This window comes from Brachyhypopomus gauderio, chromosome 3 (genome assembly GCF_052324685.1).
Source record: "Brachyhypopomus gauderio isolate BG-103 chromosome 3, BGAUD_0.2, whole genome shotgun sequence".
NCBI lineage: Eukaryota > Metazoa > Chordata > Actinopteri > Gymnotiformes > Hypopomidae > Brachyhypopomus > Brachyhypopomus gauderio.
This window is the reverse complement of record NC_135213.1, coordinates 33,084,005-33,098,411: the sequence shown is the minus strand read 5'-3', so window position 1 is coordinate 33,098,411 and position 14,407 is coordinate 33,084,005. Positions and strand designations below refer to the sequence as shown.

General features: G+C 47.3%; 1 protein-coding gene across 1 annotated transcript in view; it reads right to left on the bottom strand.

Moving 5' to 3' along the window:
- adgrv1 (adhesion G protein-coupled receptor V1) overlaps positions 1 to 14,407 on the bottom strand; it is a 114,013-nt gene that overhangs the window by 93,442 nt on the left and 6,164 nt on the right. The window contains exons 2-8 of the mRNA XM_076997712.1: positions 7,164 to 7,351; positions 6,016 to 6,165; positions 3,709 to 3,804; positions 2,870 to 2,974; positions 2,613 to 2,726; positions 1,823 to 2,385; positions 1,400 to 1,670 (exon numbers count right to left, since the gene is read on the bottom strand). Of these exons, the coding sequence (XP_076853827.1) occupies positions 1,400 to 1,670; positions 1,823 to 2,385; positions 2,613 to 2,726; positions 2,870 to 2,974; positions 3,709 to 3,804; positions 6,016 to 6,165; positions 7,164 to 7,351 (1,487 nt within the window). The remainder of the gene's footprint in view (positions 1 to 1,399; positions 1,671 to 1,822; positions 2,386 to 2,612; positions 2,727 to 2,869; positions 2,975 to 3,708; positions 3,805 to 6,015; positions 6,166 to 7,163; positions 7,352 to 14,407) is intronic.

Below are 14,407 nucleotides of genomic sequence, written 5' to 3'. Positions count from 1 at the left end.
TTCACGTAAGTCCTTCTGCATAACAACTTGTAGAGGACTAATCTTAGCAAGCCTTTCTCTTTCATTAGACCCTGCAGGCAAAAAATAGCATTCACAAGCCACTTTATTACCCCTTCAGGCATTTACGCAGGCATCGTCATGGCGAGAGCGTTCCGTCAATATTTTGCTTTGTGTTTTGTGGGGATGATTTTTCACAGCTAATTTATGGCTGCCTGACATGTACAAACTGTAATTCGTCCTGCTGCATTCCTCCATCACGTGGTGCTGAGTCAAGTCGTCCGAGCCCCAAACGCAAGGGTGTTCCGGGAGACCACTGAAGATGGGGGTGAGCTACCGCATTTATGCACTGGTGCAATTTAAGGGCTTATACGTAAACAAGGGCTGGATCTACCCACTCCTTTCACACATAATCAGGACGTAAACCTGCTGCAGAGGCGTTATGAAGGCCAGAACTGTTGCTCGTGTGCCGAGGCTCTCTGGGGGCTCTGTTTACCACCACAACCACATGAAGGGAACAGCCAGGTGACACTTAACGTGGCTGGCGGTGCGCTGACGCTGCCGTGTTCTGCTCAGACCACATCCTCCTCGCAGGCCGAGAATGCAATCCAGATGGGCACGTGGGAGCCCGGTCTGATCTGAAAGCAGTTTTCTGGCACGCCGATTCTCGGCCGAGTCGTCACGCTGACGGGAGACTGACCCTGGGTCTGCTGTTTGGAGCGAGCATGTTCACACTGCTGTGAGAGGTCTTTGGAGGTGCTGTTGCCTTCTGTCAGACGTGGCTTCCTGCTTAGACCCAGGATAAGGTCGTCTTGCCACCTGGCATGGGAGCCACAGAATAACCATGGAAAGCCCCTCATGTGTGCCGAGCCATTTTAGTCCTTTTAAAAGTTCCTGCCTTTTGATATGACCTGTGTTCATCTAATAAGCTTAATGAGCTGCACATTTGGTCCAAAGAAAAAGCAAGAAGCAGTGTGATCTTTCTTCAATGTTATGTCACAGCACCCTTGAAGGTCCATCCACTACTGCATAGTTACACACATTTGAGATTTGTAAATGTAAAAATGTAAATGTGCCATATTTGTCAATTGTGATTTTTCACCGCAATCTAAATTTGTCCTCCGCTTTTTACCCATCTGTGCAGTTAGAACACACACACACACACACACACACACACACTAGTGATTACTAGGGGGCTGTGGTGCACACATGCCCAGAGCGTTGGGCAGTCCTAGCCCGGCGCCCGGGGAGCAGATGGGGGGCACCTCAGTCATGGCCCCAGGGAATCGAACCCACAACCCTCCGGTTACAAGACCAGTTCCCTACCACCAGACCATGACTGCCCCATGTCCTCAATCTAATGTAACTACAGTCCAGATCATTAGCAAGAGCTCACACTTACCTCCATGGGATCATCCACTTCAGCTCCGCCTTGCACAGAGGCGGGAATCAGTCTGAGGAGGAAAGCCTCTGCCTCTTCTGGGAGGTCGTCTTGAGTGATGTTTAATGGCAGCACGGCGGTCATTTGCCCTACGGCAAAACTTAGTGTCCCAGATGCTGGGTACAGGTCACTGGAGACAGGCGACCTGTCTGTGGAGTTACGTGTTATAGTCCAGTTCACAGAGACTATACCATGGGTTCCTCCGTTTCTCACAATGGTGATGCCTTCGAACCTTGGGAAGAGAAGCTCGTCTTAACGCTTTGCCTCTATCCTGTGATTTGTTAATTCTTTGAAACCAGCTCTTCTGAAGTGGCAGAAATACAGTTTTCATATGGTACAGGTCGTTAGAAAAGGGAATCTCAGTATAATCAAAAATCCACTGACCTCACGGTTGTGTCTTCATTAATCATGATGGGCAGCGCCAGAGGTGGGCTGCTGATGGACAGAACTCCATAAGGCTTGTCGTTAGGCTCAATGGTCACCTGCATGATGCCGGGAGACAGCAGAACTGCATCTCCCACCAGTGTCTCCTCTAGCAGGACCACCTGAAAAGATTCCGCGATTTCCGGATAAAGGTCATCCACGATGTAAAAGCGTAGCACCCTCTCGTGAATGCCCGAAGGAAAAACCAGAGTCCTGTTGGCCTGCAGGTCCACGAAGTCTTTCGTCGAGGCACTGGCCAATCCATTTCCCGTCACCACGTCATACGCGATGGACACCTCCCCGTCGTCCGAGCCGACGAGGAGGCCGTCATCCGCTCTGCCACGGGTCACGGTGAGATTTACGACACCGACCGTTTCGGACACGGCCAGCGAGGGCTGGAGGAAGCGCACGGGGGCGTCGTTATGCAAGATTCTGATCTGCACGCTGCTGCTGTTGGGATTCAGCAAGGCGCCCCCCGTCGCTTCCATCAACTGCACGGTGAAGATCTCATCATCTTCTGGGATCTGGTTTGGAGGCAACATCAGCAGAGGTGTTTCTAAATCACAGCAGTTGTTCAGCTCGCAAAGGGCAAATACTGAAAAACATTACGTTTGTTCTAAATCTGCTATTAAAATTTGAACAAAATTATATGGACAGAGGGGACTTGATCTTAGATTTGTATTCTTACTCTGACATGAATAATAAATTAAGGTATAAGGAAAAAACACCAAGACAATGAAAAGAACGGTACTTTGTCATCTTGAATCAGGATGCTAAAGACCATAACTGCTCGTCCAGGACGAAGGGTGAGATTTCCCCTGTCTGGTGTCAGGTCCTCGCTGGCTGGGTTGGGGCCTCCAAAGATCTATCAGTTTGAAACATTCATATTATGAGGGTACCTTAACAAAATAAAACTGTTAAAACTGTAAATTCACCCTCCAAGTTCTCCTGTGTGAAACATCTTTAAATGTGAAAGTCAATAAGTGAGGCAGAGTTCCTGATGCTCACCTCAAAGTTCACAGTAACCATTCCATACGTTCCTTTCTCTCTGATGAGAGTCAGAGGCACATATTGCCTTCTGCCTTTGGGCTCCTCCACAGTGATGAGGCCGGTCTGTTGGGAGACAGAGAGCGGAGGTGGCCATTTTATCCCACCCCAGTGGCACTTGTATCACTTAAATGAATTGCCAACGCTTTAATTCACAGTGGATACAGGATGGTGACAGGACGTGGACACCATATGAGGTCCTCAGACAGTACTGTCCAAGGCAAAGTTCTTAATACGTCCATTACACAGCTTTCAGAGGTGAGCAGAACATGAGGGTGGAGAATGATTAAAGAAAGGAGGGGTGTTGTTCCTTAGGTGGGGTGGTAGAACACAGGTGGTTCCCATGACACCATCCAAATGTCTACTGACGCTTTAATCTGTTCAGTAAATTGCTTGTATGTGCATTTTTTTACTCAGCCTGGTAACCCAACAGTGTTTCTAGAGTCCCACCTGAGCTACCCTACTGCAGAGGCATTCCACAGCAGCAAATCCCACCACCCACTCTCATTTCCTCCCTCTCCTCCCTCCTTCTACCCCCCCCCCCCCCCCCCCCCCTCCTGTTTGATTGCCCTTCAATAAACATGCATAACTTTGGACAGCAGTCACCCGGGTTACTCTCTCAGCTACACCCCCCCCCCCCCCCCCAAGAACCAAGAACACTGAATGTCTTCTGATGTTACAAGTTTTAATATATATACTTTGCATTTTGCATATATTAATATATTAATTATTATATAAAAGCATATAATTAGAATAAATATATCATATATTAAAGGAATTAATGTTGAAAGATTTCTTACTGAGTTGAAGGATATGATCCCAAAGGCATTATCATTTGACAAGATGGTGATCCTGGCCATGTTTGGTGTCCCTACTGTGACCCCGTTTGAAGAACTCTGAAAACATAGTAATTCAGGTTACAGTGTGTGTGTGTGTGTGTGTGTGTGTGTGTGTGTGTAAGAGTGAGAGAGAACGAGAAAAAGAGAGACAAAAGGAGATAGAGATAAAGAGGAAGCTGTAAAAGAGAGAACACAACACTGTGTGGACGGCCTCTGGGTTCAGTGTTGGCGTGTGGAGGGCCTCTGGGTTCAGTGTTGGCGTGTGGAGGGCCTCTGGGTTCAGTGTTGGATCTGTGTGAAGGGCCTCTGGGTTCAGTGTTGGATCTGTGTGGACGGCCTCTGGGTTCAGTGTTGGATCCGTGTGGAGGGCCTCTGGGTTCAGTGTTGAGCTGTGTGGAGGGCCTCTGGGTTCAGTGCTGGAGCCATGTGCAGGGCCTCTGGGTTCAGTGTTGAGCCGTGTGGAGGGCCTCTGGGTTCAGTGCTGGAGCCATGTGCAGGGCCTCTGGGTTCAGTGCTGGAGCCGTGTGGAGGGCCTCTGGGTTCAGTGTTGAGCCGTGTGGAGGGCCTCTGGGTTCAGTGCTGGAGCCATGTGCAGGGCCTCTGGGTTCAGTGTTGGATCCGTGTGGAGGGTCTCTGGGTTCAGTGTTGGATCCGTGTGGAGGGCCTCTGGGTTCAGTGTTGGATCCGTGTGAAGGGCCTCTGGGTTCAGTGCTGGAGCCATGTGAAGGGCCTCTGGGTTCAGTGCTGGGGCCGTGTTGAGGTTCCTCTGGGTTCAGTGTTGAGCCGTGTGGAGGGCCTCTGGGTTCAGTGCTGGAGCCATGTGCAGGGCCTCTGGGTTCAGTGCTGGAGCCATGTGCAGGGCCTCTGGGTTCAGTGCTGGGGCCGTGTGCAGGGCCTCATCGTTCAGTCCCGCACTCCCTGGGCCTTTTGCCCCTGACTCTAACAGAGCTTTCTTTCACGCTCTTGTCACTGCGGTCATGCAGACACAGTACACACACGCTCAGACAATCGCCTCTGCTGGCCGTGACTGAGGCCCAGCTCAATCGAAGCACCACCCCTGGCCTTCCCCCCACCCCCCACCCCCCACCCCCAAACCCACCAACCATGCCTGCACACAGACTGCCAAGCGGGGGGGCTCTTATATGGGACAGATGCACGGAATGAACAGGCTGGCACATATGATCGCACGTTCTGTCCGATAACACCGGGAGACAGTCGCCTGCAAACGGAAGCTGGAGGCTGATATCCCGACCGTCATCAGAGAGAGCTCCTGGTGCCAGCAGACCTTTGCCTTCTGTAAGTGCCTCCCTTCTGTCCCCTCTGTGCCAGGCTGAGGCTCATTTGTCAACAGCAGACAAGCCAACCGCGAAGCTAAGACTCACTACCATTAATCACACCCTGACAGCAGCTAATGACACCATGGTGACCAGGGGCCTCTGGTGAGACGCATGCGGCCCAGGGAGCAAATATGCGAATGCTTTCCTTCACATCGCAAACAAAATTGAGCTCCAAAGAACCCTAAGGAACCCTTAGGGGACTGTTGTGCTCTTTGCCTATGATGCTTCTAGGAGCTGACATCATATGTTAGAGGTCACTTCCAGCTGGGTCTTTATGAGTGAAAATCTTCGGCCTCCCTCTATTTTTCGTCTCCTCCGGCATTTGCATGCTGTTGGAAGTTTCATTTCGTGCCAGTGCTTTTCGTTTAGCGATTCCCCGTGTATAATTTCCCTTGAGTCTCATGTCCAGGGGAGTTGCGTCTGTCGGACTGGGTTTCCTCTAACAAAGGTGACTCTTAATGCCGTCTCACAGTGGCATGGCCTAAGCCTTCAACAGGGCCTACAGAGAAAATCAAAGGCTACTGCAGGGCTTATGGGTACTTGCGCCGGGGTTCAAAAAGCGAGGGGGGGGGGCTCGGAGCAAGCGCTCAGAACTGGTTGGGGACTCTGTTGTAGAGGACATTAGCGCACAAGCTCGGTGAAGCTCTAACTATTCAGGAGCATAAATGGGAGGTTTGAAGCAACAAAAACAATAACAACAACAAAACAAAACACACACACAAGAGGCAAACAGAAATACATGCAAGCAAATGTAAAAACAAACACCACCACCATCTCCACAAGCAACAACAACAACAACAAGAACTATAGACGTCCCACAGAAAGTGACGGAGACCAGAGCCAACTGTAACCACAGGAAGCAATCCTGCTTTATCTGAGACACAGAAACAGGTCACACGTGACGATGCTTTATCATTCGCTTCCGTGTCACCTGAAGCTGCAGGACGAACACGAAGGTCTCGTCGGCCTCTGGTACGTCATCGTCCTTCACGGCGACGAAGACGGTTTTGTTGGACTCGGTGGACAGGAGAAATGCAGCGGCGGTGGTGGACTCAAAGTCTCCGGTGTCCTCACCCTGCAGCTGTGTAGCCACAAAACCTCACTGTTACTACTGTCACGTTTAATCTCAGCGGAGATCTATTCATTACATCCTATTCATGGTTTAGGTAAGCATCCGTGATCAATGAGGAAGGACGGCAATTAGATGAAAATGAATCCATATACCACAGCATCTGAATTTATATTTGGTCATACAGGAAATGCTGAAATGAAGAAAAACCATGTGGATTGGAGACATTTCCACAATTCACTAGAGCACCGCAGAACAGCTGTGATTTATTCATCATTTAACGTGTGATGTTCAAAACACACGTGAAGAAGAGCATGGTAAGTCTCCAGCTTCCCAAAAGCTCTCTCGACCCATCTGGGTGAACTACCACTGTTACCACGACTACCGCCTCCATTCATGCCACGCGCTAGAACACACTAGAAACAAGCCACCGGATCGTCCCTACGTGTTACCATGGGAGCTGTTTGACTTAAGGTCAGCGGCCGGGTTCCTTAGCGTGTCAGCTAGCGCTCTTTCTGGAGTAGCAGGCAGAGTTCTGTTCCTGCGCTAATCGAGGGCAGATGTGCAGGGCAGTGACTTGGCAAGTTTGGGCCAAGCAGATGTTTGGAACATGGAGGACCCACCCTGCTGTTACTGCAGGAGGCACATCTGGCTAACACAGATGGGTAGCGCTGTGTGATTTTTCACATAATGTTTCTCCTAATAATGGTGCTTCACAGGACCCTCATCATCCAGGCAATATTCACTGCATTATAGCACCACTGACTACTGATCAGTACTGACCAATACTGATATTGATCAGTAAATTATGCATCCACTTTTGGTCTTGAGGTCTATGACCATTGTGACCAGACCCTTCAGCTTGTTCCTGGTCCCTAGTGCGTTTGGCAATGTACCTCCACACCTACACACACAGGTTTCAGTTCAACCAAGCGGTACCGGCTACAGCCATGGCAACAACCACATCTTAGTAAAATAAATAAACACATAAATAGAGGTGACGCGTTTACCAGGACCAGAGCAGTGACGTTGACAGGCGAGCCGGTTCTCTCCACCACCAGCCGCACGATGGTCCGACTGCTCTCCTCCACAGCAAAGTCCGTCTGCCCGCTGAACCTCAGCTCTGTGGTCTCCGAGCTGGCGAGATGTGTGCGGAGCACCAGAAGCAAGCTGGCTAGGGCCAGAAGCCCTGGCATCCCTGGACACAGGAGACCCCCAACATTGAAGAGCAGTCCAAAAACATGGAGGTTAGGTAAATTGGCAGTCAACAAATTCTCCCTGAGTGTGTGTCTGTGTCTCTATGTTCAATAGAAACTAGTGTCTGAGTGTGTGTTTGTGTGCTTGTATGCCCAGTGGTGGATGGTGCTCTGCCACTAGGGTCTGTCCTCTCTCCCCTTCCTGCACCCCATTCAGTCCCCAGGGGGCTGTGGCTTCCGGTGGAGAGTACGCTGTGCGCAATTGGCTGCCGCTTCTCGCTGGTGTGTGATTGGTTGTCTGTGACTTGTACACAGACCCCAGGCCATGACTGAGGTGCCCCTGAGCAAGGCCCTTAACCCTCAATTGCTCACTTGTATAAAAAATGAGATAAAAATGTAAGTCGCTCTGGATAAGGGCGTCTGCCAAATGCCATAAATGTAAATAAATGTAAATGTTGTACCTGTGTTAAATTGTAAAGCTCCTTGGGAATTTGGAAAGGCGCTATATAAATCGAACATTCATTCATTCATTCATTCATTCATTCATTCATTCACTAAGATGAAGGACTGCGCATACTGGGATGCTGCGCCAAACTGGGAATGTGAATTTTGTGGTTTAACGTAAAAATTTTAGTCGAATTCTGATTTTACAAAAGAGGAATGTGAATTTTGAATTGAGTTTTCGAATGTAGTGCTCTAACGTCATTTTATGACATTATAATGTCGTAGTGCTCTGACGTCATTTTAATGTCAAATCCAATGAAAAAGTTTGGGTCGATCAGCTCAAGAAATGACAACAGTGTTAAAAACCGTTTGCGTGTCTACAAAGCTCTTAACGGTTTAGCACCTTCTTACAGCAGTGGGTTCAATCATGTGACGTGTCATGTGAGATCCCTTCATGAGCCCTCAGGTCCTCCTCAGAAAGTTTGCTACACGTTCCAAACATCCTCCAGAATAAAACAGGGGCAGCAGCCTTGATCCACAATGCACCCAAATGGTTGAAGACTGTGCCAATGATATCAGAGAGGCAGCCACAAGGAACATTCTTAAGCGACAACTTAAAGCATTCCTTTTTATCTTAATGTTTCTTTTCATCTTATAATTAACAATATGTTTTACTAAGTGTTTATGTTTTATTCATCTAATTATGCCCAATTGTTTAAGCATGTTCTTCTTTTTATTTCGTGTTAAAATTGCTTGATTTTTATTTCTTTTTTATGTGAGTACTTTTCAACAGTTTGTTTGAATGGTTTATTCTTGCCTTATCCTTTGTGTGGTGTTTTTTTTACTTATCTGCTGATACCCTGAATGAAATGTGCCGTATAAATAAGTTATTATTATTATTATTATTATTATTATTATTATTATTATTATTAAGTCCTGAACACTTACAAAGTATGAAATGCATGCAACAGCATAGTATCACAATTGAAATGTTGTTGATGAGAGCACTTAACTGTAGTTAAGTATAGTGATAGTTAAGAATATAACCGGTAATAAAGAGCTTGTTTAGTAACATGTCGGTGAGTCATTTTGTAACACATGGTCGTGGTAGCACTTGCTGACAGGAAGGACTGACAGAGGCCTGAGTTCTGTGGCGTGACTTTATGGCCTCTGACCTCTGCTAAGCTTTAAGGCAAGATTTCGTCATAACTCAGATCAGACAAACGTCTCCATCTGTTCTATCAATGACAAAATAAGCCTGTGTGAGATGACACAATGTCATTGCATATATGACACAGTCTTCAAAGGTCACGTATGTTGTGTTTGACTGATGAGACCCTGGTCAGCCCCCTGATCTGGACAGAGGTCCTTTTTTTCTCATCAGACATGGCATAAATGTCTGTCTTTCGGACGGGTGGCAGACCCTGGTCAGTCGTCATGGCTAACAAAACAAACAGACTTGTGGGCATCTCCCCGATCATGAAGCTACTTGTGGCATCAACTAGCACATGCCACCTTTAAAATATATATACTCAGCAAATATATATATATATATTCAGCAAATTACAAGGTTGAAAAATTATACATGCTCAGAATGAAGTCATTTTGTATTCTTTCTTTATTATTTTATTATTTCTTTCATAGGAATTACTTAGGAAAGTTGGACCTTGGAAAGATCCAGTTCTTCATATGTTCCATTCCTGGTAGATCATTTGGGGTTATTTTGGGCCGCAAGGGTGTTTGGAATAGAGGGGTCTTCATCAATCAAGGTGCCAAGCTAGATTAGTTTAGAGTTTCTCTCTGTAGAATTAGTGCAAGTTTGATTGTAAAAGAGAAAGAAAAACTGCATCCATAAGTACAGAGAGAATTTACTGATATCTTATTATTTTAATCACAATGTGTGTGTTAGAGAGAGAGAGAGAGAGAGAGAGAGAGACTGCAAGTATGCTAAGATAAGCTTAACATGCTTGTCTATGTGTTTATGTGTTTATGGTAGTGAGTGAGTGAGTCAGAGTAAGAGAGAAAGAACCACAGAGGGGGAGAAAGTACGCCTTGTTGTGTATGTGTGTGTGTGTGTGTGTGTGTGTGTGTGTGTGTGTGTGTGTGTGTGTGTGTGTATTTGTGTGTGTTGTGATGGCCAGAGGCAAGCACGACAGCTCAGCACTGAGGGGGTGTTGTGAAAGCTATCAAAATGGGATTAGCGGCTGTCTGCGGGTCGGGCCGTGGGGGGACAGGACAAAGCCGGAACAGTGGAGGGGGAGAGTTTGCTATTCATCCGTGCTTCTCCCCTGGAGCTGGGAACCTCCTCACTCTCCCGCACACCGTCCACAGCACATGGAAAACTCTTCCATTTCCCCCAATACGCAGTTCAGGATTTCTTGTCAGCAGTCTTACTGTATTTCCATGTTTTAGTTTCTTCATCTTCTGATTTCTGAAAGCGTTATACCTTTTATAATGCAGATTAGCTATTGTGGCTGAAATTTGTCTTACACACAGTCTGTCTATATTCCTATTTTCCTTTTAATAGCAGTGACGGTAAAATTTGGATGGAAAAATATTATGTAGTGTTTGCTTATTAACAAGGCAAATTATTTTAGCAACCTCTCACTGAGATAATACACCCAGACTTAGATTTTTTTTGACAGATTTAACTTCAGTTCTATTCAAGGGACTAAATTACCTCATTCGTGGGCACAGTGTAGTGATGTGTTTAATATATTTCATAAAGCAAAGCGTGAGGCAGCTTTAAATTTTGCTCAAGCAGAACTTTAACAAAACTGTGAACCAAACCAAAAATAACCACAGCGTCTGCAAATGTTTTCAAATATCAAGCAGCCCATCACCATGTATTCATACCATCATGCCAAGATCATACACAATTGTTTTTTTTATCCTGCCCATGATGTTTCCACAAGTGTGGATGTCCAACCCATCACTCATCAGCCATGTCACTGTGGAGTTTCACCAAAGTCCCTTGGTGCTGATCGTGAAAGACACCACAAGGATCTCCTCAAGCTCTGCCAGCCACCGCACGGGACATCCTGGCCTGAGGAACATCAAACGCTTTCACAGTGACCAGGAGGCCACAGCGCGGCCAAGGACCTAGAAGCCTGTCCCTCCCCTACTGGCGAGGCCCATTGTATGAAACATCTCAAGATGAATGAGAAGAAGGACCAAGGCGGTTCTGCCAACAAGCGAGGTCAAGATACTGCCAGCAAGAGAGAGACAGGTGGCATGAGCTGTCTCCTGTGGAGTAATTGGATCGCGGTGCGTAACTGTGAGATACGAGAAAAGGATATGAATAAGGTCGTGGTCAGAGCTTAAGGTGACCCATGGAGAAGATCTATTCAGAGCCGAGAGCTCAGAGAGAGAGCCTCTCGCTCCCTGCCCTCCCGCCTTTTCTTCTTGACGGCCAAGAGTTGGCCACCGCATCCGAGATAGCCGCCGTGTGTCGTCAGCCGCTCGAAGCAGCCAGAGCCTCGTCCTCCACTTTCCATGAGCGAACGCTTCTGAAGATTTACATCTCCCCTCTTTTTAAGCAGCAGTGCTCTGGAATTACTGCCCCTAATAAAAACGGCCTGCATGTCCATGCCAGGAACCTCGATTACTTTTTAGTCGATGGTGATTAAGCTGCTTAATTCAAAGGATTAGCAGATCAAAGTTTGCCGGACAATTACCCTTTGGGGAGGGGCTGTGGGGGCTGAATTAACTCGTTATAAAAATGTGAACACACCTCGATATGTAGAGGGGGAGTCCACGGAGGCTTTAACCCCACGGCCCTCATGGGCAACTTGGCAATGGTGGTTGCAACGTAATTGAGATGTAAGCAATTACACTGGATCTGCTGGCTGGAGATGTCACCAAGTGTATGGTTACGACTCCCTCTGTAGCACAGCGGTCGCCTCTTGGGTTACCTCAGCCGGCCAGCAGGATCTGTGATCTTAACATCAATTATTCAATCAGTAAGACTTCACAGCCAGTACTGAGGACCAGAAGCGTGTGTGTGTGTGTGTGTGTGTACCCTGCAAGATTAAACTTCAGGTAGCGCATGCTTCCACTGGGCATGAACGCATGCGTGAACATCATGATGTAAGAAGCCGCGCTCTGACATCGTGAGAGTGTTTCGCTCACATGCTTAAGGAGGCTCAGCAGGGAGACACACATGGAACGTTTTCAAATGTTTGCACACCCTACAGCCACGATCACACCAATTACAAGAAGTAATGCCATAAAAAATAGTGTAGTTTAGTCACACCATGCTACGTTTTTGTTTTAATGACAGCGTTCGGCAGAGTCAAAATGACAGGCTCGCCCTAATCTTACAGCCGCCCTGCTTCTGTGGAGCAGTGTCTGATGGGTAAAGATCTGTCTGTGAGAACCCACATGGGTCATAGCACAGGCCACACCAGGGGAGTGTGATGCATCGGAAAACCTGAACCCTGTGTGAGATCAAGCCGGCGACAGTGAGGCTTCGATCTGAGTGACTGCCACTGGGTCTGGTGTTGGGCAAAATGGAGCAGAACTTTACTGAGAAAAGTTAACCACACCCCCCCAGAAGGGCATGAGAAAAAGAGAAAAGTCAGGATAAAAGACGCTAGTCTAAGATCACCTTCATGACTCAGCAACTAGATGCTGTGTGACTCATTCTGATACAGCCGCTTCCGCTCATCCCTGATATTGTATCACATTGATTAGAAATTGATGAGAGATCAGGAGACTCGCATAGCCAAAGCCCGTAAGCATGACAAAGGCCCTGTGCCTCGGCCTGCTGAGGCGGCCAGCACCTCACCTGCTGAACATCTTCTTCTAAAAAGGTGAAATAAAGAGTTCTGAGGAACTCATCTCCAGGACTTAGAAGCCTGACCCTACTTGCAAAAGGATACAAGCACCATTTAGCAATCTTTGCTTTAAATCCCAGCTGTGCAACGTATTGTCTGTCCTAGATTGAGCAACTGGCCATGTTTTCCCTGAATGGGAAGGATGGCACACTTCCACAGAGGGCTATTTGCTGCCTAACTCTTGTATATGGAACGTAAGTGAAACTGTCTCGTTTCCTGACACGACATGCTCTGCTGCCTCACTAACCAGACTCTTACAGGGGCTCTGGGAACCTTCAGAGATGCTGTGTAGGGCCCAGAAGCCAATAATTGCCAGTCACATTGCCTCTAAATTATTTTTAGGCCAAGCCGCTGTCTTGGACATCTTGTGGTAGGGGGAAATTAAGAAATGTAATAAGTGACTGCAACTACAGCATAAGCCTCCATCATTAGACTCAAGGAGAATGTTTCGAGACCCGTGAGTTTTTTCGTCTAGATGCTAATTTGGCAAGCCCTGCCTGAGACCTTCGTATTTTTGGAATGCATTGAGAACCTAGAATTACGGTGCAAGTACAAAAAAAAAAACAAACAAAAAAAAAAAAATCTAAACCCAAAAGTGTTAGCGAGAGCATTTATGTGCGCCTGTGCATTTGAAAATGCGGGGTGCCAAAAGTTCTGAGTGGGAGCAGATGCCTTTCCATACGAGGGGCACGAGGAGCAAGAAAACCAAAGCGGAAAAGAACGAGTGCTCTCCCAGAAACGCGTGAACAGCTCTGCCGTGTATTGTAATGCGGCACTTTCCAAACCAACGCCTCACCTCCTCTCTAAGGAGCGGACGCCAATCAAGTCCGTGTCAGCCAAAGAGCAAAGGAGGTGGGGCCGGGGTCCGCTGTTGAAGGTATTGTCTCAAAGCTGCTCTCTGCCCAATTCGACTTGTGCCAATGGCATCCCTTGTTCCCGAAAACACAATGACTTCTCTTAGCCCTCAGTTTGCAGGGAGAGAAGGGAATCTATTGAATTTTATTTGCGAATGTTCTTGGGGCCTTGGAGTTCCATGACTGATTAGCTATTGCACCAAACAATACCAGGAAGGGAAGAGGAAAAAGTGCTCTTATAGGATTTAACAAGGACAAAGCGCACGAATGGCCAGACTGGAGAAGAAAAAAAGCAAATTACAAAGCTTATTACTTCATCAGATGTAGCCAGCAGAGCTTGGATGAAATGCTAATTGCCTTTCTTTGCAGCTGCACAGACAGAACTGAGTGCTGTTGGGTTTGTGCGCATGTGTGTGTGTGGGTGGGTGTGTGAGAGAGAGGCAGGGGCGTCGAATCGAACTCTCACTTCAATGACCAATGCACAAAAACGTGCACAGACTTCTTTTTTTTTTCTTCAAGCGGTATTCTTTCTTTTCTTGCAACATTGTTTTTTCTCACTTTTCTTCAAGCTCCCCCCATCACACACACACACAAACACACGCACACACACACACACATGCACACACACACTTTTTGCCATGCAAGAACTCCAGCAGCCCAAATCAAACCCCCCATTCAGAGAGATAGGTCTCTTTTTCCTACTCTGTCCCCCTCCAAGACCCCTTTAGCAGAGGAGAGATGTGGGAAATTCCTGTCTTGGCCTCTTCAGTCTGTTGAGTCTGGCAGCCCTGGGACAGATGGCTGGATTGAGGACAGAAAAAAAAAACATGCGAGTACTGACTTAGAATCAAAAGCTAGGATAACCCTTCCACAAATGAGGAATTAGGTCCACACTCCCTCAATGGGTCTTTGGAATACCATG